At 42.4% G+C, this 19,995-nt stretch overlaps 1 protein-coding gene across 2 annotated transcripts in view; it reads left to right on the top strand.

Moving 5' to 3' along the window:
* The first annotated feature begins 1,417 nt into the window (after positions 1-1,417).
* ALOX5 (arachidonate 5-lipoxygenase) overlaps positions 1,418-19,995 on the top strand; it is a 25,690-nt gene continuing 7,112 nt past the window's right edge. Inside the window, exons 1-9 of one of the 2 annotated variants that reach the window (XR_001859291.1) lie at positions 1,418-3,879; positions 5,609-5,690; positions 7,196-7,318; positions 10,983-11,089; positions 13,970-14,142; positions 14,840-14,986; positions 15,086-15,289; positions 15,514-15,600; positions 17,283-17,461. Coding sequence is in view for 1 of the 2 variants with exons in the window: in XM_017725953.1 (XP_017581442.1) it covers positions 3,633-3,879; positions 5,609-5,690; positions 7,196-7,318; positions 10,983-11,089; positions 13,970-14,142; positions 14,840-14,986; positions 15,086-15,289; positions 15,514-15,600; positions 17,283-17,461 (1,349 nt within the window). In the remaining variant the exon portion in view is untranslated. The remainder of the gene's footprint in view (positions 3,880-5,608; positions 5,691-7,195; positions 7,319-10,982; positions 11,090-13,969; positions 14,143-14,839; positions 14,987-15,085; positions 15,290-15,513; positions 15,601-17,282; positions 17,462-19,995) is intronic. The other variant, XM_017725953.1, reaches the window with a different exon arrangement.

Here is a 19,995-nt window from a genome sequence, read left to right as displayed (position 1 = left end):
CGAGCGGCGTCGCGGCCGCTCGCTGTCCGGCATCTCGAGGGGCTGGGCAGGGCTGGGCTTTCTTTAAATTCGTGTCCGTGTGCCGGTGCTCCGGACAGGGACACTGAGACTGAGGCACCCGCTGCCCTCCCCGGCCGCCCGTCATTCGCATCCCTGCCCTAGGATTTAGCCCTGGCTGTGGTTAGTGAGGCGTTGGGAAAGATGGTTCTGGCTTACAATGGGCTTTCAGATCTCCTCATACTTTCTTTACAAATACTAAAAAAACATTGTGGGTTTCCTGTTGATAGTCGATGTTTAGGGTCAGTCTTTACTAATAGTCAGAGCCCTGTTATCTCAAAAAAATTAAACAAAGAGGTGAGAACATCCAATGAGAATTACAATGCCTTCCAAGAGAAATGTAGAGGGCAACTTCAGTGAAAGCTGAAAAACAGCATGAATGTGTGAGAATGAAGTTGTGGCTGGGCTGTCAGCTGGGCTCTTCTTCCTAAGCTAGATTTCTGATGTGCGCTGTGCCCTGTCCTCTCTGTGGTCCTATCACAGTATTTGGACTATCCAAATGTAATTGCTTATACTCTGACCACTGGTTTAGAATGGCATTTATTTATTTGCTTACTGTCCACTCTGGAAATCAAAGAGCTTTCTTTTTTGCCCTTTTCCAAAATATGTATTTTACTTGGAAACCAAATTCACCATTTCTAGAAGGTCTGATGAGATACAAACAACTTTGAAAGTTTTAAAAAGGTATTCAGAAGTTTGAAAGTTAAACCTACCACCACATGTACAAGTGAGTCTTTACTGTCAAGGTGCTGCTTTGCCTTGAGGTGTGTTTTTTCAACGATGTGGTTCACAGCCTGAATTAGGTGCGTGGTCTCTTCTGTGTTAAACAGCATGGACATCCTTAACAGAAGTCAGCATTTTGAGTAGGTGTTGATGGTATGTGTAGCTGTGGTCACCCATTTACCAGCCACTGCTATTGAAGTTAATTTTCTTTCATGATTAAGCATTCATTAGCTTAGAACCTTGGTACCTGAATTTCCCAAATGGACATCCAGTCATTGTTTATCTCTTATCTGCTGAGTAGTCACATACTTTCAGCAAAACTGAACAACATTAGTAAGAGAGGTTGAAGGAAACCTCAGACTGTCCTGAAAACTTATGGTTAGGGCGCTCTCCCAGGAGGGCTGAGCCCTGCCCAGCTGAGGAGATCACCACCAGGGTCTTAGTGACCAGGCGGTTTGCTCTTATTCCTGGGCTGCAGAAGAGGGTTTCAGGTGGCTCTGACTGAGAGCCTGGCTGTACTCTGAGCATTCAGTTGCACTGGATCCTGTCACAGGGAGAAAATGCCACGATGGGAGCTTTCAGGATCTGCCCAGCAGTAACTGGTAAGCTGCTGTGGGACCAGGTCCAGCAGGAGCAGAGATACATCCACTGGGTGAGGGAGCAGCAAACAGAGGGTGTGGATGTTAGTAGCAACAAATACACAGTCTGTTTTTCAGCATGTATTTATTGCAGATAATGAGAATAACTCTGTGTTCCATAAAGTGTCTGGCTCATTGGACACTTGCAGTACAATGTGCTAAGTTTTGGTTTTGAGGATATTTTCTTGGGGAATGCAGCCTGTTTCTCCAGGCACCTGTTCAGATTACATTGTGCCCAAAACACCGTGAGTCTTAATAAAATGTTGTGCAAGGAAAAAAGAAAAGAAAAATACCAGTACAGAACCAAAAAAAATTAAACTGAAGCAGGCCAGAAGACTTTGAGTTTGGTTGGTTTGCAAAATGTAGCAATGGTTTTCACAGTTCTGCCTTTAGTATTTCTTTCAGTACCATCTTTATATTTTTTTCCTGCAAAGCAATTCAATTGTTAATCCATTTGCAAAACAAATGTCACTTTTTAGTGGATGAACATAATTTTGCAGTATTATTTTGTCTTTGTCTACTTTCCAGGTTTGGGATTTTTTTTCCTGAATGTTGGGCCAGGCTCTGTAGTTCCATTTTCCTCATAATGTCTTAATTTGCATTATTGCAAATTGTGCATATTACTAGATGTGACGAAAGAGGGCATGGGCCAGATCTGAGTAGGAGATTTGCATGGCAAATGTTGACTGAGGGAAAAGTATGTGGAAAAGTCTGAAGGGATTTGCACAGTGGTGGCTCAGTTGTAGTTTTTCTGACTTACTTCAAGCTCTGGACACAGGGAATGTTGAAAGTCATAATTTCTTTTCTTTGTGTAGTGTCTTTTGGGTAAATTCCTCTGGTGCTGAGTGATTTCAAAGTTTTATGGTGTCCCCCAGTTCTCTCTTTCCTTCCTGTTCCCCTTTCATCTACTTTTTGCTTTTGTTGAAAGAAATGTACTCACATGTATTTCCAGAAAGGAAATATAGCTCTTTCCAATTAGAGCTTTGTGCTTATAGAAAGAGGAGTTGTCTGTGCCATCCTTTTTCCAATATAAGATTAGTCAGTAGGAATCTTTTCTCAAAAAGAGAAGACTTACGTTTTGCATGAGATTAAATTGCTTGGACAGGATGGTACAGGAGTTCAGACAGTCCAATACTCTTCCTTACTTCTCTTCTCTCACTCTGCACTCAAACTGTATAAAAGCTCCTAACATCTCTGGCAGCCACCCCGGTGTTTACCAAGGGACCTCATACAACAAATGTCATAGAAACCTTGAGCAACCAAGTGTCAGTTCTTACCTGAGCCTTGTACATTCTCTGTAACCTTTACTGTATTAGCAGAATTGTCATCTGAGGTGAGCCCATCGCAGTGCTGGCTTAGAGGCAGCAGAAGCTGTGAGGTACCAGGAGGGAGCCCTCCCTTTCAGAACTGCCATTAAAATTGGAGTTGTGATGGTCATAAAAAGATTAAAAAGCTTCAGGAACATTTAGGTTACTTGCAGGTCCTTTTTGCATTACATCAACAGTAACTATTTTAGGGCTTTTGTAATATAGGCAAGTAGATTGTTACCAGAGGAATGAGTTTCTTCTGAAGGTTGGCTGTCAATGTGACATTTCTATCAATTCCTTAGATCTGATTCATATTGCTCTTTAATTTAAATCTTACATCTGTGTATACCTAGGTGTGACATTGTCCTTAAATTTTTCTGTACATCTGAGCCTTACAAACATGAAATGTATAATTGTCAAAAATCATAGCTGTACAGACATAAAATGTACCATTGTCGTCATTTTAAAAAGTAGACCAGGAAGCAAAAGACAGCGAGTGGATTTAGGTGGTGTAGATACTGCCCTTAGTCTGAAGCACACATAAGTAACACACAAAGGTCTTTAAATTCCTAATGCCATGTTTTAATCTCATTACCATCTTGCCACTCCAGTTGCATGAGTAGATGTGCCCTAGCAGTACCTCCTTCAGCTATTGCTAGGAGAGTAGTGAATGGTTTCATGGCCTGCATGTTTTTCTAAGACTTGCAAACATTTCAAGGAGTAATACTGTTTTTAGGTTGCATACAAAAATATTTCTCCATTTCTGGAGTGGTTTGCATGTTATTGTTTGTTCTTTTAGTCATCTTTCTGTTGCACTGCAGTCCAATAATAGGACTTCCTTTTTTCACCCACAAGAAGCTGGAAAGCTGTGTGAGGAAAGACCAGGTATGTCTGTGTAGTGCTGGTGATGCTTTCTGTATGTGCAGTGGATCACTGGCTGTATTCTGCTCTGCAGGTTGACTCCTATGATGTGACTGTGGAAGAAGACCTTGGAGAAATTCAGCTAATAAAAATTGAGAAACGAAAATACTGGTACCAGGATGACTGGTACCTTAAGTATATCACTGTTAAGACACCAGTGGGTGACTATTTGGAGTTCCCATGTTACCGCTGGATTACGGATGAAAAGGAGATTGTCCTTCGAGATGGAAGAGGTGAGAGCCATAAGAAACCATATTTCCTGCAGAACACCTGGGATTTTTTCATCTCTCCTTCCCATTTCTCCATGTAGCTCCCAGTCTTCTCTCGCAAATTAAGTCCCTGCTGCATCGTAGAGAATGGGCTTTCCCCACGGACTAGGAATACTTTCTGAGCAGCTCATTGGGCTAGGCACTGGCCGTGGCGTTGGATGTTTTGGGAAGCACGCACAGGGAAGAGTCGTAATGCTGCCTTGTTACACTGGTCTTGAATTTGAAGGCTGACTCTAATGCCAAATTTTTGACTATTTTCCCACTGCTGGAAGCCCTTTTGATCTAATTAGAATTAGTGTTCCCTGCTTGTTTCATACTAAGCTCCTAAGTGGCCCATGATTAATTGCCTGCAAATTGTCTTGTTTTTATGAGAGTGAAATAAAATCCCAAAGTAGGCTGCTCAGCAGGTGCAAACTGAAACAGCAGCTTACTTTTCATTCATTCTCTTTGCATGCTGTCAAGTCCAGGACAAGGCAGGGTGATGGTTATGACGGCTGCAAGTAATGGGGACCAACTGAGAAAAGTGTTTTAAGTGTCTCTGACACCTACTTGCCATGACCAGGGTTTGGGCAGACATTTGTCACTGATGTTTGCTTGTTCCCCTCTCTGCTCCCTGGGGTAGGTTGGCCACTGTAATGTTCTGCAGCATGAGTGCCTGAAAACAGCTGAAACAAGTGTGAGGTGGTACGAAATAAATGCTTTTATTCCCCTTAAATTTTTGGCTACTCCTGGCTGGGGCGTTTTGTCTTTGAAGTCTTTTGTCCTATAATAACAGTTATGTGTCAGTTTATTTTTGGTCTTTCAATTTTTCATAATTTGCTTTATAGCAACTGTAACACTTCATGGAAGGCAGCTTTGCGTGGCTTTCAGAGTATGGTGAGGTAAAGGACAATAGCAAGTGAAAGTCTGTTGGTAAATTAAACACAACCACCTGGAAACCATTAGCCATCTATGTTATCAGCTGTATTACCTCTGATATTTCCAACTCCAACCCCAAACAGCTTTTATCATGAAACTCTTGCTGGTTTTATCTGCCTCCACATTTGTGTATGTAAAGTGAGTCGTGTGCCTTGGCCTTTCTCTGATCACTAAGGAAGTCTCTGTGTTATTTAATGTTATATTGAATTCATGGTCAGAAGAGCAAAATGTCTGGAACTGAAGCCTCACTGTTTTTTCTTTCTGTTCTCATGACTGGAAGATGTGATTATTGCCCCAGGCTGACAGGGGAGAGCATTGCTCAAGAAGAGAAGCTTGGAGATGTTTCCTGGAGATGTCTTTTAGCAGAGAACTGGAATAATGTTGTGGTTTTCCTTATTGATGGAAATTCCCCTAGGTACTGAGCTGTAAAACTAGTTCCCATGACCCTCTTCAGACCATTTAACACTTGATATATACAGCAAGTGTCTGCATTAGAAATCCTGGGTTCATACACAGTTGAGACAGATGTTCCTAGCTTGAGCTAACTGCCCCTTGGAAGCACCAAGTCAGGAGCTTATCTTCTTTCACAGATTCTCTAAGGACCTGTGTGTCTACTCAAAAGTACTAAATTGGATCATGTAAAGGTTTCCCACAGAAACTTCGAAAAGGTATAGATCAGAAGTTTGAAGGCTTGAAAACTTTGCTGTCCTTCTCAATACCTGGGCAGTGATAGGTAGAGGAGCCTCATAGCCCTGTCTCTTTTCCCTGTTAACAGCAAAGCTCCCCCGAGATGACAAGACTCAGATTCTCAAGCAGCATAGACGCAAAGAGCTCGAGTCCCGTCAGAAAATGTACCGGTGAGTTTCCCACTGCTCCAGGGTCTGTCCTCATCAGGTCAGAGTTTGGCGGGGTATGTTCACATTATCATATGGCTCTAATTACTCAACTGCTGGATAAGAGAAAGCCTAAGGTATCGTGTTGGCTATATGTGGTTTTTACTTAGATGGAATTCATTGTAAGTGATGATCATCCTGGTGCAAGTGGCATTATGAGATACTTGTACCTCAGATAAGCCTATCTGGAAGACTTAACTGGGAATTCAGTGATACAGCCTCTGTGTGGGCCCTCTGGCACACCATTGTGCTTTCAAGGAAGATTTGAAGGCATATTTCATTTGCCTGTTACAAGCAGTACTACAGTTTTGGAACATGATCTGAACATGTCAGCTTTTACTGGAGCTTTTTGGCTGCTGGACCAAGCTAGCTTTAGTTGTTGCCTGCACCAGGGTGCAGTGAAGATCTGTCCCTGTTTGAGTGAACTGGAATGTGCTAACAGGACACAGTTGTATATTATATGTATATATTTCATATGTATATATTATACTGATATAGACATTTTTTCCTAGTCTGTGTCAAAATGAGAAAATTCTGTCTTTTCTCAGAGGGTGACGCCAAAAGGCATTAGACATTGCCTTTTGCTACAGATGTGCTCTGTTAAAATAATGAAAGTTTCTTGCACTTGTACCTCATTATTGGGAGAGTAAGGGTTAAGGCAAAGGGTCTGTTCAGAATTGATGGATTGAGGCTTGGTGTATGTGTTGTTCATTTCATTTGAACGAGAAAGGCTGTTCCTTAAAAATTATGGGAAGTAGAGCAGAGGAAAATATGGTTCAAAAAGAGGTGTGACACAAAATTTTATTTACATATGCAAGAAGGAAGGCAAAACCATTTGTAATTTCAGGGAAATAGCTACTTAAAATTCTGATGCATAGCTGATAATACACAATGCAGTCTGTGTGTGGCAGGTAGTTTGGAAATACCATGGAAACAGTATTCTTTACAATTCACTTTCTTTTGTTTTGAAATAAAAATGGGGCAAAGAATGTGTGCCATGCCCATTAGGAGGTTAAACAGTTGAATCAAGACTCCTGGAGAGTGCCTTTTGAAGGAATCTAAATAAATGCCTGAGTAGTGTTAGCTGCTGTATCTCAGTTCTGCAAAATGTAGTCCCAGGAATGAGCATGCATTGGGCAGCTGTCTCTCTGTCCCCTCCTTCCACAATACATTTGAAGCTACTGCCAGTTTCAACCAAATGTGGCAAGTGTGTAGGAATATCACAGACATTAAGTTACTTCAAGCTTTGTGAAGGTAGGTGGCCAAGTAGATGCCTTCCACTGTGCTTCAGGACTCTGTGGGGTACTGGTAGGTACTGATGTGGTATAAATCACTTACTTTGGCCCAAGTGAGTCTGCCACAAACTTCCTTTAGAGCTGTGAGTTACCGAAGCAGTGGAGGTAAAGGAAAGACACAGCTCCTATGCTGATAAGGTTATATGGTTAATCAAATCTCTCTTATTTTCTCAGCTGGAAGGAGTGGCATCCGGGCTTTCCCCTGAGCATCGATGCCCATTCTCACAGTGAGCTGCCTCGTGACATCCAGTTTGACAATGAGAAGGGCATTGACTTCATTCTGAACTACACAAAAGCGTAAGTGTTTGTGGAACTTCAGGAGTTTTGCAGAATCTCTTTTGGGGCAGGGTAAGGATCTGATCACCTGTTAGGTTTCATTGAGTCTCAGAAGTGGATTACTTTCTCCAAGCACTGGATCAGCAGCCAAACAAAGTAGAAAAGTAGGAATTTAATGGATTTGTTACTTTATTTTTTAGTTATCAATATTTAAGCTTTTCACACTGGGAACTGACTGAGCCTCTGCATTCTTGTTAGCCATGGTTTTGGCTGTAGGTGGATGGAGGAGACACTGCTGAAAAACATCAGCAGAAGGACTAGAGGCACCTGAGACCTTGAGCTTTTGACTCAGTTCTCAGCATTGCCCCCTGGAGATAACTTTTCTTCTCTGACTCTTGGCGATAATTAAACCTTCTGATGGCATACACAAAGAAGATGGTTATCAGTGCACCCTTGTCATCCTGCTGGAGAAAATCTGTTCCAAGAAGCTCATCAGTTATCCGCACCTGAGTGTAATCTGCTTGGGGGGGGGGGGCAGCCAAGTCACTGTCCACCCACTTGCACACGTCATGTCATTGAGGAAGACATTGGATGGCCAATGGATGAGCCTGAATAATAAATTCTGCAGGGCTCTGGAATAATACAGGGTCAGTGAGGTAGAGGGACCTCTCTGACCTCTGAGTCTCCTTCTGTGCTGTCTCAAATGCCCAGGTCATATCACACTGTCTCAGATATCCCACCATACTATCAGCTGGTGGAACAGTCTGACATGAGACAAGACTGGTCATTACATGTCAGAGCATTCTGGGTATTTTTTTATTTATTCATTTATGCAGCTGAATTCCACTACTGGTACAGAGTCAAATCAGCATGGTGTTAGCCAGTGCAAAACAGCTGTTCCCGGGCTCATAGAGAAGATCTGAGTGATGCAGGAGCAACAGCACCTGAATGCCAGAGATGAGAGGTTTGCCATTAGGAGATACAAAGCAGTTTGGAGGCTGCATTCCCCTTCAGCAATCCCATCCTGCCAGGCTGTGGCATGTTGTCAGAGGTCCTGAGTCACTGCCAAGTGAAACTTGAAAGCAGTTCAACAGAGTGCAGGGACATCTATCTTTGTCATTAGCTGTAAGGGGCCCTCCCCATGAAATAGGAACCTGAAACTGTATTGCAGAAAGCCAGACATTCTGGATAACTGGTATGACACAAAAGAGGTTTTTCCAAGCAATAGCAATGCTTCTTGTCTGGCACATTTGGCTGAAAAATCTAGACCTATGTTTTTGGTCGAGTGAATTGTGAAAATCTTTGCAGAAGAGTTTGATAGCCCTTATGTAGCCACCCTGATGTGCTTTGGAATCTTGGGACAACTGTTTGCAGGAATGGAGTGGAGAAACATGGGTGAAGGCATGGGGCCTGCCTTTGGTTTGAGTGCAGTAGGAAGGAAGATAGGGAGGTGTGTCTGGAAATCCAAAGGCAGGTGTGGAGCTGCAAAGTGCAGCAGTGGGCAAGGAGCACTTTTAAGGAGAATATGTGAGAGCTGGGAGTGTTGTATGAGACATAGGAAGTCATGGAAGAGGGGAGGGGAAAGCCCTTTTTCATGGGGCATGCAAAAATGAACTTAGAAAGAGGGAGATACGTCTTGGATATTCTTTATGCTGTTGCATGGTTGGATCTTTAGGTGCTGTTGACAGTGGATAACTCTGCAAGTTTAAAGGATTAATTCTGTGTAGGCGGAGATAATCCTGAAGATGTCTGGTGCTGATGTGACCTACACTGTCTAGCAAATGGAAACTCTCAGACTGGAATCTGTGCCAGAAATGCAGGCTTATGTATCTATTTTGGACTAACGTTGCATTTGGGCAGATTAAGTTCTACAAGCAAGTCTGACTTTTTTTCCTTGCTCTGGTTTCTAGTATGTGCCAGAGACTTTAAAGAAGTACTTGATTTCTTGGGTAAAACAGATTTTTATTTCCTAAGTCCTGTGGAAGTTTGTTCCAACATAGGAAATGTGAAGAACCTCCTCCTTTTGGAAGTAATTTTCAAAACCTCTGGGAATGGATGTGTGCCTGGCATTCAGCAGGTCAAACCACAGCAGGTTTGTGACTAGATCCCAGGTGCTGTGCCTACTGCTTGGTTTGATCAGTAGCCCCAGGTAGGAAGACTTGGGCAGGAGAGGAGCAGTACATATCAGCTTATATGTCAAATGTTCTCTAATCTTAGAGCAGTTCTGAAGGAGGACAGAGGCTCTACAGGACCTTTAGTTGAAACTTTCAAATGAGTCAGTCTTGAGTAACTCTTATCAAGCTATCGAGTCATGTTTTTTCAAATAATTTAACCTTCTGGTGATGGTCATGCTGCCTCTTGAAGTTCATGTGTGATTAGGATACCTGGTCCCTATCAGAAAGTCCTGCCCAGCAGTTACCCTTGCTTTGATCCTTGTACAATGATTCTGTGCCCCTGTCAGGTGTCTCCTGTTCTAGCCTAGGCAGTTGTGTGAGTTTTACTTCCTAGCATGCCTCCAGGCACCTCTTACCCTTGACTGCCATCTGCAGCAGCAGAAGCAGTCCATTCTGCGTGCACCCCTAAAGGGCTTAGTGCAGAAGCAGCTCCTTTGTCTGCATTATGGTCATGTTGGTCTGGAGCCTTCCTTCCAGGTTACCACTGGCTGTTCTCCATCCTTTTGGTCCTCTCCAGCCAGTTCTGATCCAGTCTTTTGTATACGTTTGCTGATTGTAAACCCAGCCTCCTGGGATTCTCCTCAAATTCTTCTTGGGAGGATTTCCTGCGACACTGTGACTTTTCTTTACTTTGTTGTCTGCCCTGCATATCTTTGTGTGCTGTGTGCGCTTTTATTTGTGCATTTGAAGTGTTAGTGGGAAGCCAGCTTTGTTTTTCAAATTCATTATTTGCTTTCTAGTCAAGTAAATGATTTCTATCTAATAACAGCAGTTTAGCATTTATGTAATAATTTAGGACCCATCATCTCAGATGACGGGAACTTGCTTGGCTGTGCTGTATTTGCTGAATTAGCAGATGAAGTCAGACATTTCTGGCTCCCAGCCCGCTGTGTTCATGTGATGTCTGCAACCAAGGGACTTGGTTTCTGAGGTTAAATGTGAGCGTCAAGTTTATCCAGCAGCTCAAGTAAATAGAAAGCCCTCAAAAACTCAGGCCTCACACTTTAGGGATCCAGTCTGGCCGTGGTCATGTAGATACTTACAGTATCTATTCCTTTTTTTTAGGAAGAGTGGCTGACTGATCCTGGGTTATGTTCTGACTTCGTGCACCTCTCTCAGTCTCTTTGTGTCATCATACCACTTTCTGAACTGGTGTTAGCAGTGCTCTCAGCACTCCCAGCTGATGCTAACCACTGACAATGTGTGAAGCACTAGCTTTTCTGACTACAGTTTTTATAGGTCCTAAAGCACTGCCATTGTAGGCTGCCAAGAACAACTCTAGAATGGAGTTCTGTAAACACAATAGCCAGAGCTGCGCCCTTGCTGTGCCTTTCTGCCTTGTGTGTAAAAGTACAGCCTGCAAATTTAATTCTGTAGGAACTAATCCCACATGCCATCGATCAAAATTTGCTATGTTTAGATATATAAAAGCGTGGAAAATAATAGGAATGGGTATTGAGAAAGCTGGAGATTATTTTTTTCAGATACGTTTTGTTTTGGTTTATTTTTAGGATGGAGAACCTTTATGTCAACCGTTTCATGCACATGTTCCAGTCCTCCTGGAGTGATTTTGCAGATTTTGAGAGGATCTTTGTCAGAATCAGCAACACAATCTCTGGTGAGTTTATCAGCATTTCCTCGTGTTTGCATCATAGAGTGACTAATTAGTTGTCTTGTACATATTTGATTAGGATGGAGGTGGCTGACTGGCTCTTCTGTGTCAATAAATAAATTGTAATCTCAGGCTGGTGATCGCACCATCAACCCACAGGACTAAAAAACAAAGCTATGATCTCACAAGGAACTGAAATTACTGGTAATTGCTCGGTGACCTTCTCTGTCCTGAGCTGTGCTGGAGGTCAGGGAAGCTGGGTGTCATGGTCCCTTTTGGATTTAGAAATGTATTTTCAAGTATGTTCAAGTCCCATAGGACAGATTTTCGTAAGTATTTTGTGTCTAAACCTAGAGATAACTTAGTGGGAGTGCTTTTCAGACCATACTAGCTGTTGAGGTGTTTTTGAAAGTTTGATTGTCCATATCCCACTTCAACCATCTAAATACACAGAAAATCTTCAGACAGGGAAGTCTGGTAATGTTCTCTGCTAAGGGCAAATATAAGGGTGACTCCTCTTGCCTCTGACACAGACCAGATCAAAGGCTGTTGCCTGATATCCCAGTGCTCAGTTGCACTTTGCTGCTAAAAGTCCTGGCTTCTCAACCCTGTTGCAACATGGGGAGGGTACCAGTGCCTTGGTTCTGCTGTCATAAGACCTGTTCCCATCACAGACCCGTAGCTCCTCTCAGTTGGTTCTCTTGGACCATTTGTGTCAGTTACATGGGTGAGATCAAATGTTTTTCAGGAGTAAATTTATCCCCACAGGGGTTATTTTGATAGAACTCATTTCAGATATGAAAACCTATGCTGATGGGCCAACAGATCTGGGGATGGGTTGCAAAGAGCTGGGAATGACCTGGAAAATGTAACTTCTCCACCTGGTCACCTGGTCCTCAAACCATAATCCGAGGAACTGTGCTTCTTACTGGAAATTTGTGTGAGCTAGACCTGAAAAAAGCTTGTGGCATTTGTCCAAAATGTCACTTACCAAAAATGTGTCAGCATTTATGCATATTGAATTAAATACCCTCCTGTGCTTGCCATTTCATACTCCCATCGTCTTCTTAGAAGACAAAAATCCCCATCTAAGAGAGTGAATTTCACTGTTGCTGTCAAGGATGTTCTGTTAAAAAATCTGTTAATGTAGTATTGACATATAAAAGACAAAATGCTGCTTTTCTTTAACCCTTTTTAATACAAAAATCTTAGAAGCTACTTAAAAACCCAGTAAAAAGAATTGCAGATAGTCAGGGGTTTTGAAGTTTGTGGTGCCATTTCTGTAGAGCTGGGCTGGGGAGCTTTCGATGTGTGAGCCAGGCCCAACCTTCTGCTATCACCCATGGTTACTTTATCTTAGTGTGTTATTGGATATAATGGATGCACAGCCTACTTTAAGTTGGTTAGTGTGTGACTCCTCAAATTTTTTTTGTTTTGACTCTGCAAAGGAAAATGCTTTTTCCCCCTTCTCTGAAGTTCTACTCTTCTTCAGGCTGTCTAGGGATCAGTTCACAGAAAAAAGAGCAATTATGCATTTCTTGGGTATAAACCCAAGCACACAAGGTGGCAGAAGTATTAAAAACTAATTACAGCAATTTGTTACATTTAATAAGATTGCTTCCTAAAGTACTTTTAACACAAGAATTAGATACGATCTACAATTAATTTCATTGATAACATTTCCATACTCATGAGGAAAGCTCCAGTTCTGTGACATTTAAACATTAAGCATCAGCCTCAGTTATGTTAACGTGAATCTCAATTTGCTTTTTTGCAAGCCTTGGCAGAAACAGGGTTAATGGAGAGGTGGTTCAAGGCATTTTTCAGTCATGCAGTTTCTGTCCAAGGTGCTGAGTCATTTTTTCTTGATGCAGACTTCAGATACAGCTCCAGACTCATAATGCAGTTGACGGAGATAATGTAAATGTCATTTTATATAAACTTTACTTTTTTCTGCTTTATGAGAAAGCATTGTGGGTTTCAAGACCTTTTTTTTAATTATCACTGCATTCCTTTGGGGCCTATATTTTTAATCCTTTTACCCTTTTTAGAAAAATTAATTGCTTTCAGAAAAAGTCCTGCCTTGTTTAAAACTAGACAGTTGTGGAAAACTTCACTACCTTCATTTTTCCCCTGAAGACACCAATAGCATTTTTCACATTAACTGAAGTGGCGACATGACATTACAAATCAGAGCGCTGCAACTATGGGAAATATCCAGTAGCACTACATATGTAATAGTAAAGAGATGGAGTATCCAAAACTAGAATTTTATTGAGATGTTAATCTGGGTTGATGTTAGCAACTGAAATATATTTAGAAAGAAAACAAGTCAAGCAAAACAATGAATGAGGAGTTTTATTGAGTCGAAGTCCAAACACTTCCCCAAATGTCCCTCACCCAGCTCTAGCTAAAGGAACTACTCCAGCCACTGCTGTTCTTTCCCTCCACACATTGCTGTGTATTTCCTTTCTCTTGCCTGTGCCATCTGTTTTTTGAACTTATCCCTCTGTACTGCATGCCTTGTGAATTTGAAGAGGGGGATTTAAAAATACCATGGAAGACCTGAGAAGGTGGTTTACAGGTAAAGAGAGTATTCTTCATAGAAGTGGAATATTTTATTTCTCATTGCTTCTGTACATGGAGAAAAAAGTTATCATCAATTTAATTCTTCTCAATGTGAAAAGTAAGGATTAAATTTTCCATTTATCTTCAGTGATTTTTCTTAAAATTCTGTCACGTTTTAAATCCTTTTCTTGCTGCTTTCTGTATTCAGAGTTGCAGTGCAGTCTAACAAAAAGGTGAGGGGGAAAGGAGGAATGCTACAATGCAGTGGGATATTGATGTTGTGCAGCTATTGATGCTGCAGGCTTGTTTTTCCTTTAGAATATGTGATGCAGCACTGGAAGGAAGATTTTATGTTTGGCTACCAGTTCCTGAATGGATGCAATCCAGTGCTGATCCGGAGATGCACAGAGATACCCAAGAAGCTGCCTGTGACCATGGATATGGTAGAATGCAGTCTGGAGAGGAACCTGACGCTGGAGGAGGAAGTGAAGGTACGGCTCTGGGTCAGGCTGGGCTCCACCTGTTCCTTCTCACATCCTCTAACCTCCAAAGTCTGTTCTTACTGCCTTCGGCCACATCTCCTTTCTTCAGGATGTGTGATAGGTCATGGCAAAGCAGTCTCTGCAGACTGGCAGTGCTTCTGTTGGCTTTTCTCCCGCTGTCCTGGAGCTGCAAGCCATGCCTGTCTCCAGGTCTGGTGGAAGAGCTGTAACCAGGAGGTGAACAGTCCCTTTTCACTGGTTTTCTCTGAAAGATCAGGGATTGACTGAATGCCTCAGAGGGGAAAGGTGCCTCTTCCTTTTCTGGTAGGGTCTTACCATGGACATGCTGAGGAAGGGTTGACAAGGGTGGTGCCTTGCTTTTGTTTGTACAATTAACACAGGGTTCTCTTCAGCTGGCAGTGTGAAACTTGCTTGCATCTGAGTGTCACTGCGTGAGTACCAAATACAAAGATGCTCTTTGCTGAAAGGCTCACTGCCAGACTCTGCAGACATCAGTCAGGTGTTTGTGCAGTGGTACTTGCCATCTCAGTGGCATCATTCCTGAGCTGTGAGCAAGGGCATGCCAGGGGTCGCTTGTAACCACCAGGCTCAAGTCAGTCTCTGCCTAAGACTTTCCATTCTTTTGTTCCAAACTGCTTGCACACCATTAAAACACATCATGCTTCTTTATTTTTCCCCCCTACAGCAAGGAAACATTTTCATTGTGGACTACGAGCTGCTTGATGGTGTGGATGCCAATAAAACAGACCCGTGCACGATACAGTACTTGGCTGCACCCATCTGTCTGCTGTATAAGAATCTGGAGAAAAAAATTGTACCTATTGCAATCCAGGTGGGCTTGCTGTCAGGGTCTTTAGAGGATCACACTGTTTGTTGTCTCATTTTAAACATGGAAGGACTTGGAGTTTCATATTTTTTTTATATCTTTCAGCTTGGTCAAAAGCCTGGACCAGACAATCCCATCTTCCTTCCTTCAGATGCCACATATGACTGGCTGCTAGCTAAAATTTGGGTCCGCTCCTCTGATTTCCACATGCACCAGACAGTGACCCACCTCTTACGGACACACTTAGTCTCAGAGGTGTTCAGCATAGCTATGTTCCGGCAGCTGCCTGCTGTACATCCCCTCTTCAAGGTTAGTTCTTGCATGAAGGGAGGATGTCTGTGGGCCAAGGTGGTTATCACATCAGTTGGACAAACCAAAAGGAAGTTCTAGTGAATGTTCAGCTGAAATAGTTTAACTGGCTGCCCTGCAAGATAAGATACAGCTAAGCCACCAGGACTTCAAACTTTACATCTGGCTGCTGTTGAATTCAATCTGAGAATTTTCCTTCTTTCATTGTTTGTTTCATTTCTCAGCTCTTGGTGCCACATATGCGGTTCACAATAGCCATCAATACCAAAGCCCGAGAACAGCTTATCTGTGAATGTGGCCTTTTTGACAAGGTAGGTAATCCTCTCTGTGAATCTTCACTGTTCATGTCAGTTCATGGTTACTCCTGGTTCTTTGTTGTTCTTCATGGTTCCATACATACATATCCTTTAATCACATATTGCCTTGTTCCCTGACCTTTCTATTAAAAGGCAAACATAAGCAATACCACCCAAGAAACTGGCACACAGAAGTGATGCCTCATTGTGCTAAAGATGTTGTTCTCTTTTACCTCTAAGTAGTCAAATCAGAACTGGCCAACGTCAGTCAGTATCTCACTCATTGCTGATATGCCTTTGAGTTATAGTATAGAAGTGTACATAAATTCCTGCATGTATTTCCACATAGTTAAGTCCCCAGTTTCTTTTAAGTACCCAGTTTTTCATCTGTGAGCAAAAGGATTTGTGATTGCGAATGAAAGTTTTCATCACAGAAAGACGTGTAGGCAAGACAGATTTCTAAGACCACAAAGTGTGTTTGGATTCCAGCTTGTCTTCTTGAGTTTCCATAAGCAGCAGACCGGCTAGGATTAAATCTCAGCTTCATCTGAGTCAGTAAAACACAGCTGTATGTCATACCTTTATGGATGATTTGGGTGAAGGCTGGAGTGCATCCTCAGTAAGTTCACAGATGCCACCAAGCTGGGTGGGAGAAATGGAATGCTGCATCTAGGATCTGCAACAGCTTGGCACACAGCAGTCTCTGTGACAACATGCTGGGAGCTATGTTTGGGGAGGTTTCAGAAGTCCTTTCAAAGAGGGAGCCTGTGTTTCAGGACACCTCTGTCCTTGTTACACCACTGGCACCAGGCTGAAAATAGCTTCCTTGCCTCAGAGTTTTTCACCCAAGCAGAATAGAGAGGTTAAATCCAGACTTCTTCCCTTGTCATCTATACTCCACTGCTGACTGTGGAGACTTCCCATCCCTTTAAACAGAAGCATCATGTCCATACCCCATGCAGAGTGTGTGGGTAAGACCTGCCAGCAAGGATCCTGGAATTCCAGAATTTGTTGGTTCCAATGTAAATGAATAACCAGCCAGAGGACGGTAACTGTAAGGTCACTACTGCTACAACACTTTTATCATATGCTGTGAAAGCAACTTCTGGGAACTTCTGCACGGTGATTATCTAAAGAGTTTTGCAGTGCTGTCTGTTGTGGACATGCTGTGCTTTTCAAATGTAACATTTGAAACACTGGCCAGTCCTCATCAGTAGCCACCCAGCAGGATTCATCTCCTGGCATAATTTCCAGGGTGACTAATGGTAGCCTGCATCCCTAAAAACTTTCTCCTAAACTATTCCATAACAGCACTGGGAGTTTAACTTAAGCCCTCTTCTAACACAGTCAGGGCTGCCTTCCTTCACACATGCACTGGTTCTGGAGCATAGGACTGCAGGGAGTGCCATGCTTTGATGTTGCTGTACTTTATTAGTGAATTCCAGTATAAGCAGTACCTATGGTGCAAACATGGATATTAACAGCCATTCATAGGAGAGGTGTGAAATCCCTGAAGTCAAAATGCACAGTTCCAGTAGGCCTCTTCAGTTTGGTACTTTGTGTGGAGATGTGGCTTTCTCCTTCAAAAACAGATTCACCAGCATTCTGTATCCCATCTTCTGCACATTTGTAAAGCCAGTCTTGGCACAAAGGGAGCATAATCTCCTACTGTTCCCATCTTGCTGTTCTTCCCGCAGGCAAATGCCACGGGTGGAGGAGGACATGTACAAATGGTGCAGAAAGCAATGAAGGATCTGACTTACAGTTCCCTCTGCTTCCCTGAGGAGATCAAAGCTAAAGGGATGGACAGCAAAGAGGATATCCCCTACTACTATTACCGGGATGATGGCATTAAGGTCTGGGACGCCATAAAGAGGTAAAAGACCATAGTTCTAGATACTGGCTGATAAAGTCACAGAGACACAGACCTCATTTTTTTCCTGCTCGCTTTGCTCTTTATCATATCTTGTAAGCAATATCTGGGCTGTTCAGTCATGTAGTGCCTTTTCCATCCAGTATATCTCATCAGAGGAAAAATGCTTAGTCAAGCACACACTCTTGAAAGACCATTAATTCCTGCTTTTCTCAGTGCTGTTTTCTTGTATTCTGTATTTCAGAAGACCCTTTACAAGTATGTACTCTTGTATAGGATTTCACAGAAATTTAGTGAGTTGGAATTTAGCCTGCAGAAGGAATTTAGTTATGATTTTTTTTAGCTATGCACAAGCCAAGAGAGGACTCAGTTCTCTGAGCCAGCCATGTGACCTCATCAAGGTTCTTGTGGAGTGAAAATGTAAGCTTGGCTTCCATGACAGTTCTCTTTTGAAACTCAATAAATTAGGTATAAACTGTTTAGAACAAAACCTTTCTTAAAATGCCTTAAAATTGCGAAGTCTGAATTTAATCAGGAAGGGCAGCAATTCTGAGTAAGGAGAGGTACTGCAAGCCTGCTCGACCACACAAACATGGTTCCTTTTCAGATCTGAAACACTGCCTTGCATGATTTACATGGTTTTTATTCTGCAGTGGCATTTAATTTAACAAACAACGTATTTTTACATGGCATAAGTCGCTTACCAAATACGCAGCTGTTTCATGACTTTTGAAAAGCATGTTCATTAAAAATCAGATCTTTTGTGTACACAAAGTGGGAGTTTTATGATGCAAGCATAATGTTGAAAGTTCTGGGGATATCTTCGTCTCCTGTGTTTTCTCTGTGTTTTGACAAGGGCTTATCTTGCAATATTTCCTGCAATTGTTAGTGCCCATTTGAGAGAAAAGGAAGTTGTAACTTTGCTGTGGTTGTTTTCTTCATAAAGTCCATTTATTTTTGTCCTCCTTTTTCCTGTGTTTTCTTTGCGGGTTGAGATATGCCTTTCGAATACCAGGTAGTACTTAGTCAACTCCATTCAGTTTGACTGTTTGTGGGTGTTAACCTTGCTGGAGGATGATGTTACACCGCCTCAAACTTGGCTGAGAGCTGTGAATCATTTGGTTTATAAATGGTGTGGGCAGTACCCTTTTGGCTGTGTGAGATCCTGACCCATCAACCCATGGTCATGCATGTGTCTGCTCACCAGAAATCTCCTACGCTGTGCAGGGCTATCAGTCTTCACTTTCTTGATGAAATAATTTCTATCCCCAGCATAACTTCACATGTGGTAGATGGTCTAGACCTGAGGAAGCTGATAAAGTTGTTTCTATAGAAACAATGACTCTCCCATGGCAAATTTGTAAACTGCTCTAGTACACAGCTTCCTATTTCTGATCTGACTGCAGATAGATACACCAACGCAAAGATACTTCAGCCCAAAAGGTCTCACCCACACTTCATATACTCATTTCTATTTGTGTGGAAGGGGGTCTAAAATACTGCCATTTTCTAAGAGGAGGATCCCCTTCCTGTATCACCTGGCACCTGTGCCAAATGCATGGAGACAGAGCTCATGCAGAGCGGCTTTCTCTCTGCATCTTGCAAAATTTTTGTTTTCCTTTATTGTCCTCTGGAAGCCAAAATTACTTAAACTTTTGCTGTTCATGCAGTTGTTTGTCTGCCTCAATGACAACTGTTGACTGGCTAATAGGAACCAAATTGATTTGTAAAAGCCTCCAAATTGCAGTAAATTGATAAAATTTATAAATTTATATTTTATTAAGGGATAAATCTCTATTGGATAACAATTCTTGATCCCATCAGTCAGCTTCTGCAGTCAAGTGTTTCACCCTAGGGGTTGTTGTCAAAATGTTTAGCAAGAGATTATAGGTACCTGCAGAGCTAACAGAATGTCTCAGCACAGCTCCATTATCCAGTCATTCAGTCATGAACTGCAAATCTTCAGGAAATCAGGATTACCTATTTTCACTGCTTTCGAAACTACTTCTGTTATCTTAGTGTTTTAAGAGCCTTTCTTTCAGAGGTGAGCTAGCCTGGGAAGCTTTTATAGGAAGAAGGATCTTGGGAAGAGGAACTGAACAGGAAGGAGATGTCTGCTGTAAACAGTGGGCATAGGAAATAGCTCTAGACCTCTTTTTCCCAGGGGAAGTTTCCTGGACCACTTTAGTATTTCACAAAAAGGATGTCCAGTGGGAGGGGTCAACTATTGGCATTCAGGAGCAGCGTTGGAGTGTCCCACATATGGAGAATGGTACTGGTATCAAAGTCTGGGAACCCAACTGCCCAGTGTGGGGGCCATGTGGATATGCAAGAGGGAGGCTGTATGGAGTGAGGAAAGGATGTAGATGTGATGACAGAGCTCTGTGCAGGAGCAAAGCTTCAAATAAGAGAATAAAGTGCACAGGATTGTTCAGGGGTTGCAGTGTGGTCCAGGATCTTTTTGTTGGGGGAAGAAGTGATGCTGCAGTCCCAAATGAATCAAAGTTGCCTCTGTTCTTTCCCACTGCTTGTAGGAA

The sequence above is a fragment of the Corvus brachyrhynchos genome, unplaced genomic scaffold, assembly GCF_000691975.1.
Source record: "Corvus brachyrhynchos isolate BGI_N302 unplaced genomic scaffold, ASM69197v1 scaffold61, whole genome shotgun sequence".
Classification (NCBI taxonomy): Eukaryota; Metazoa; Chordata; class Aves; order Passeriformes; family Corvidae; genus Corvus; species Corvus brachyrhynchos.
The sequence above is the reverse complement of the archived record's forward strand: the minus strand, read 5'-3'. Positions and strand labels throughout refer to the sequence as shown.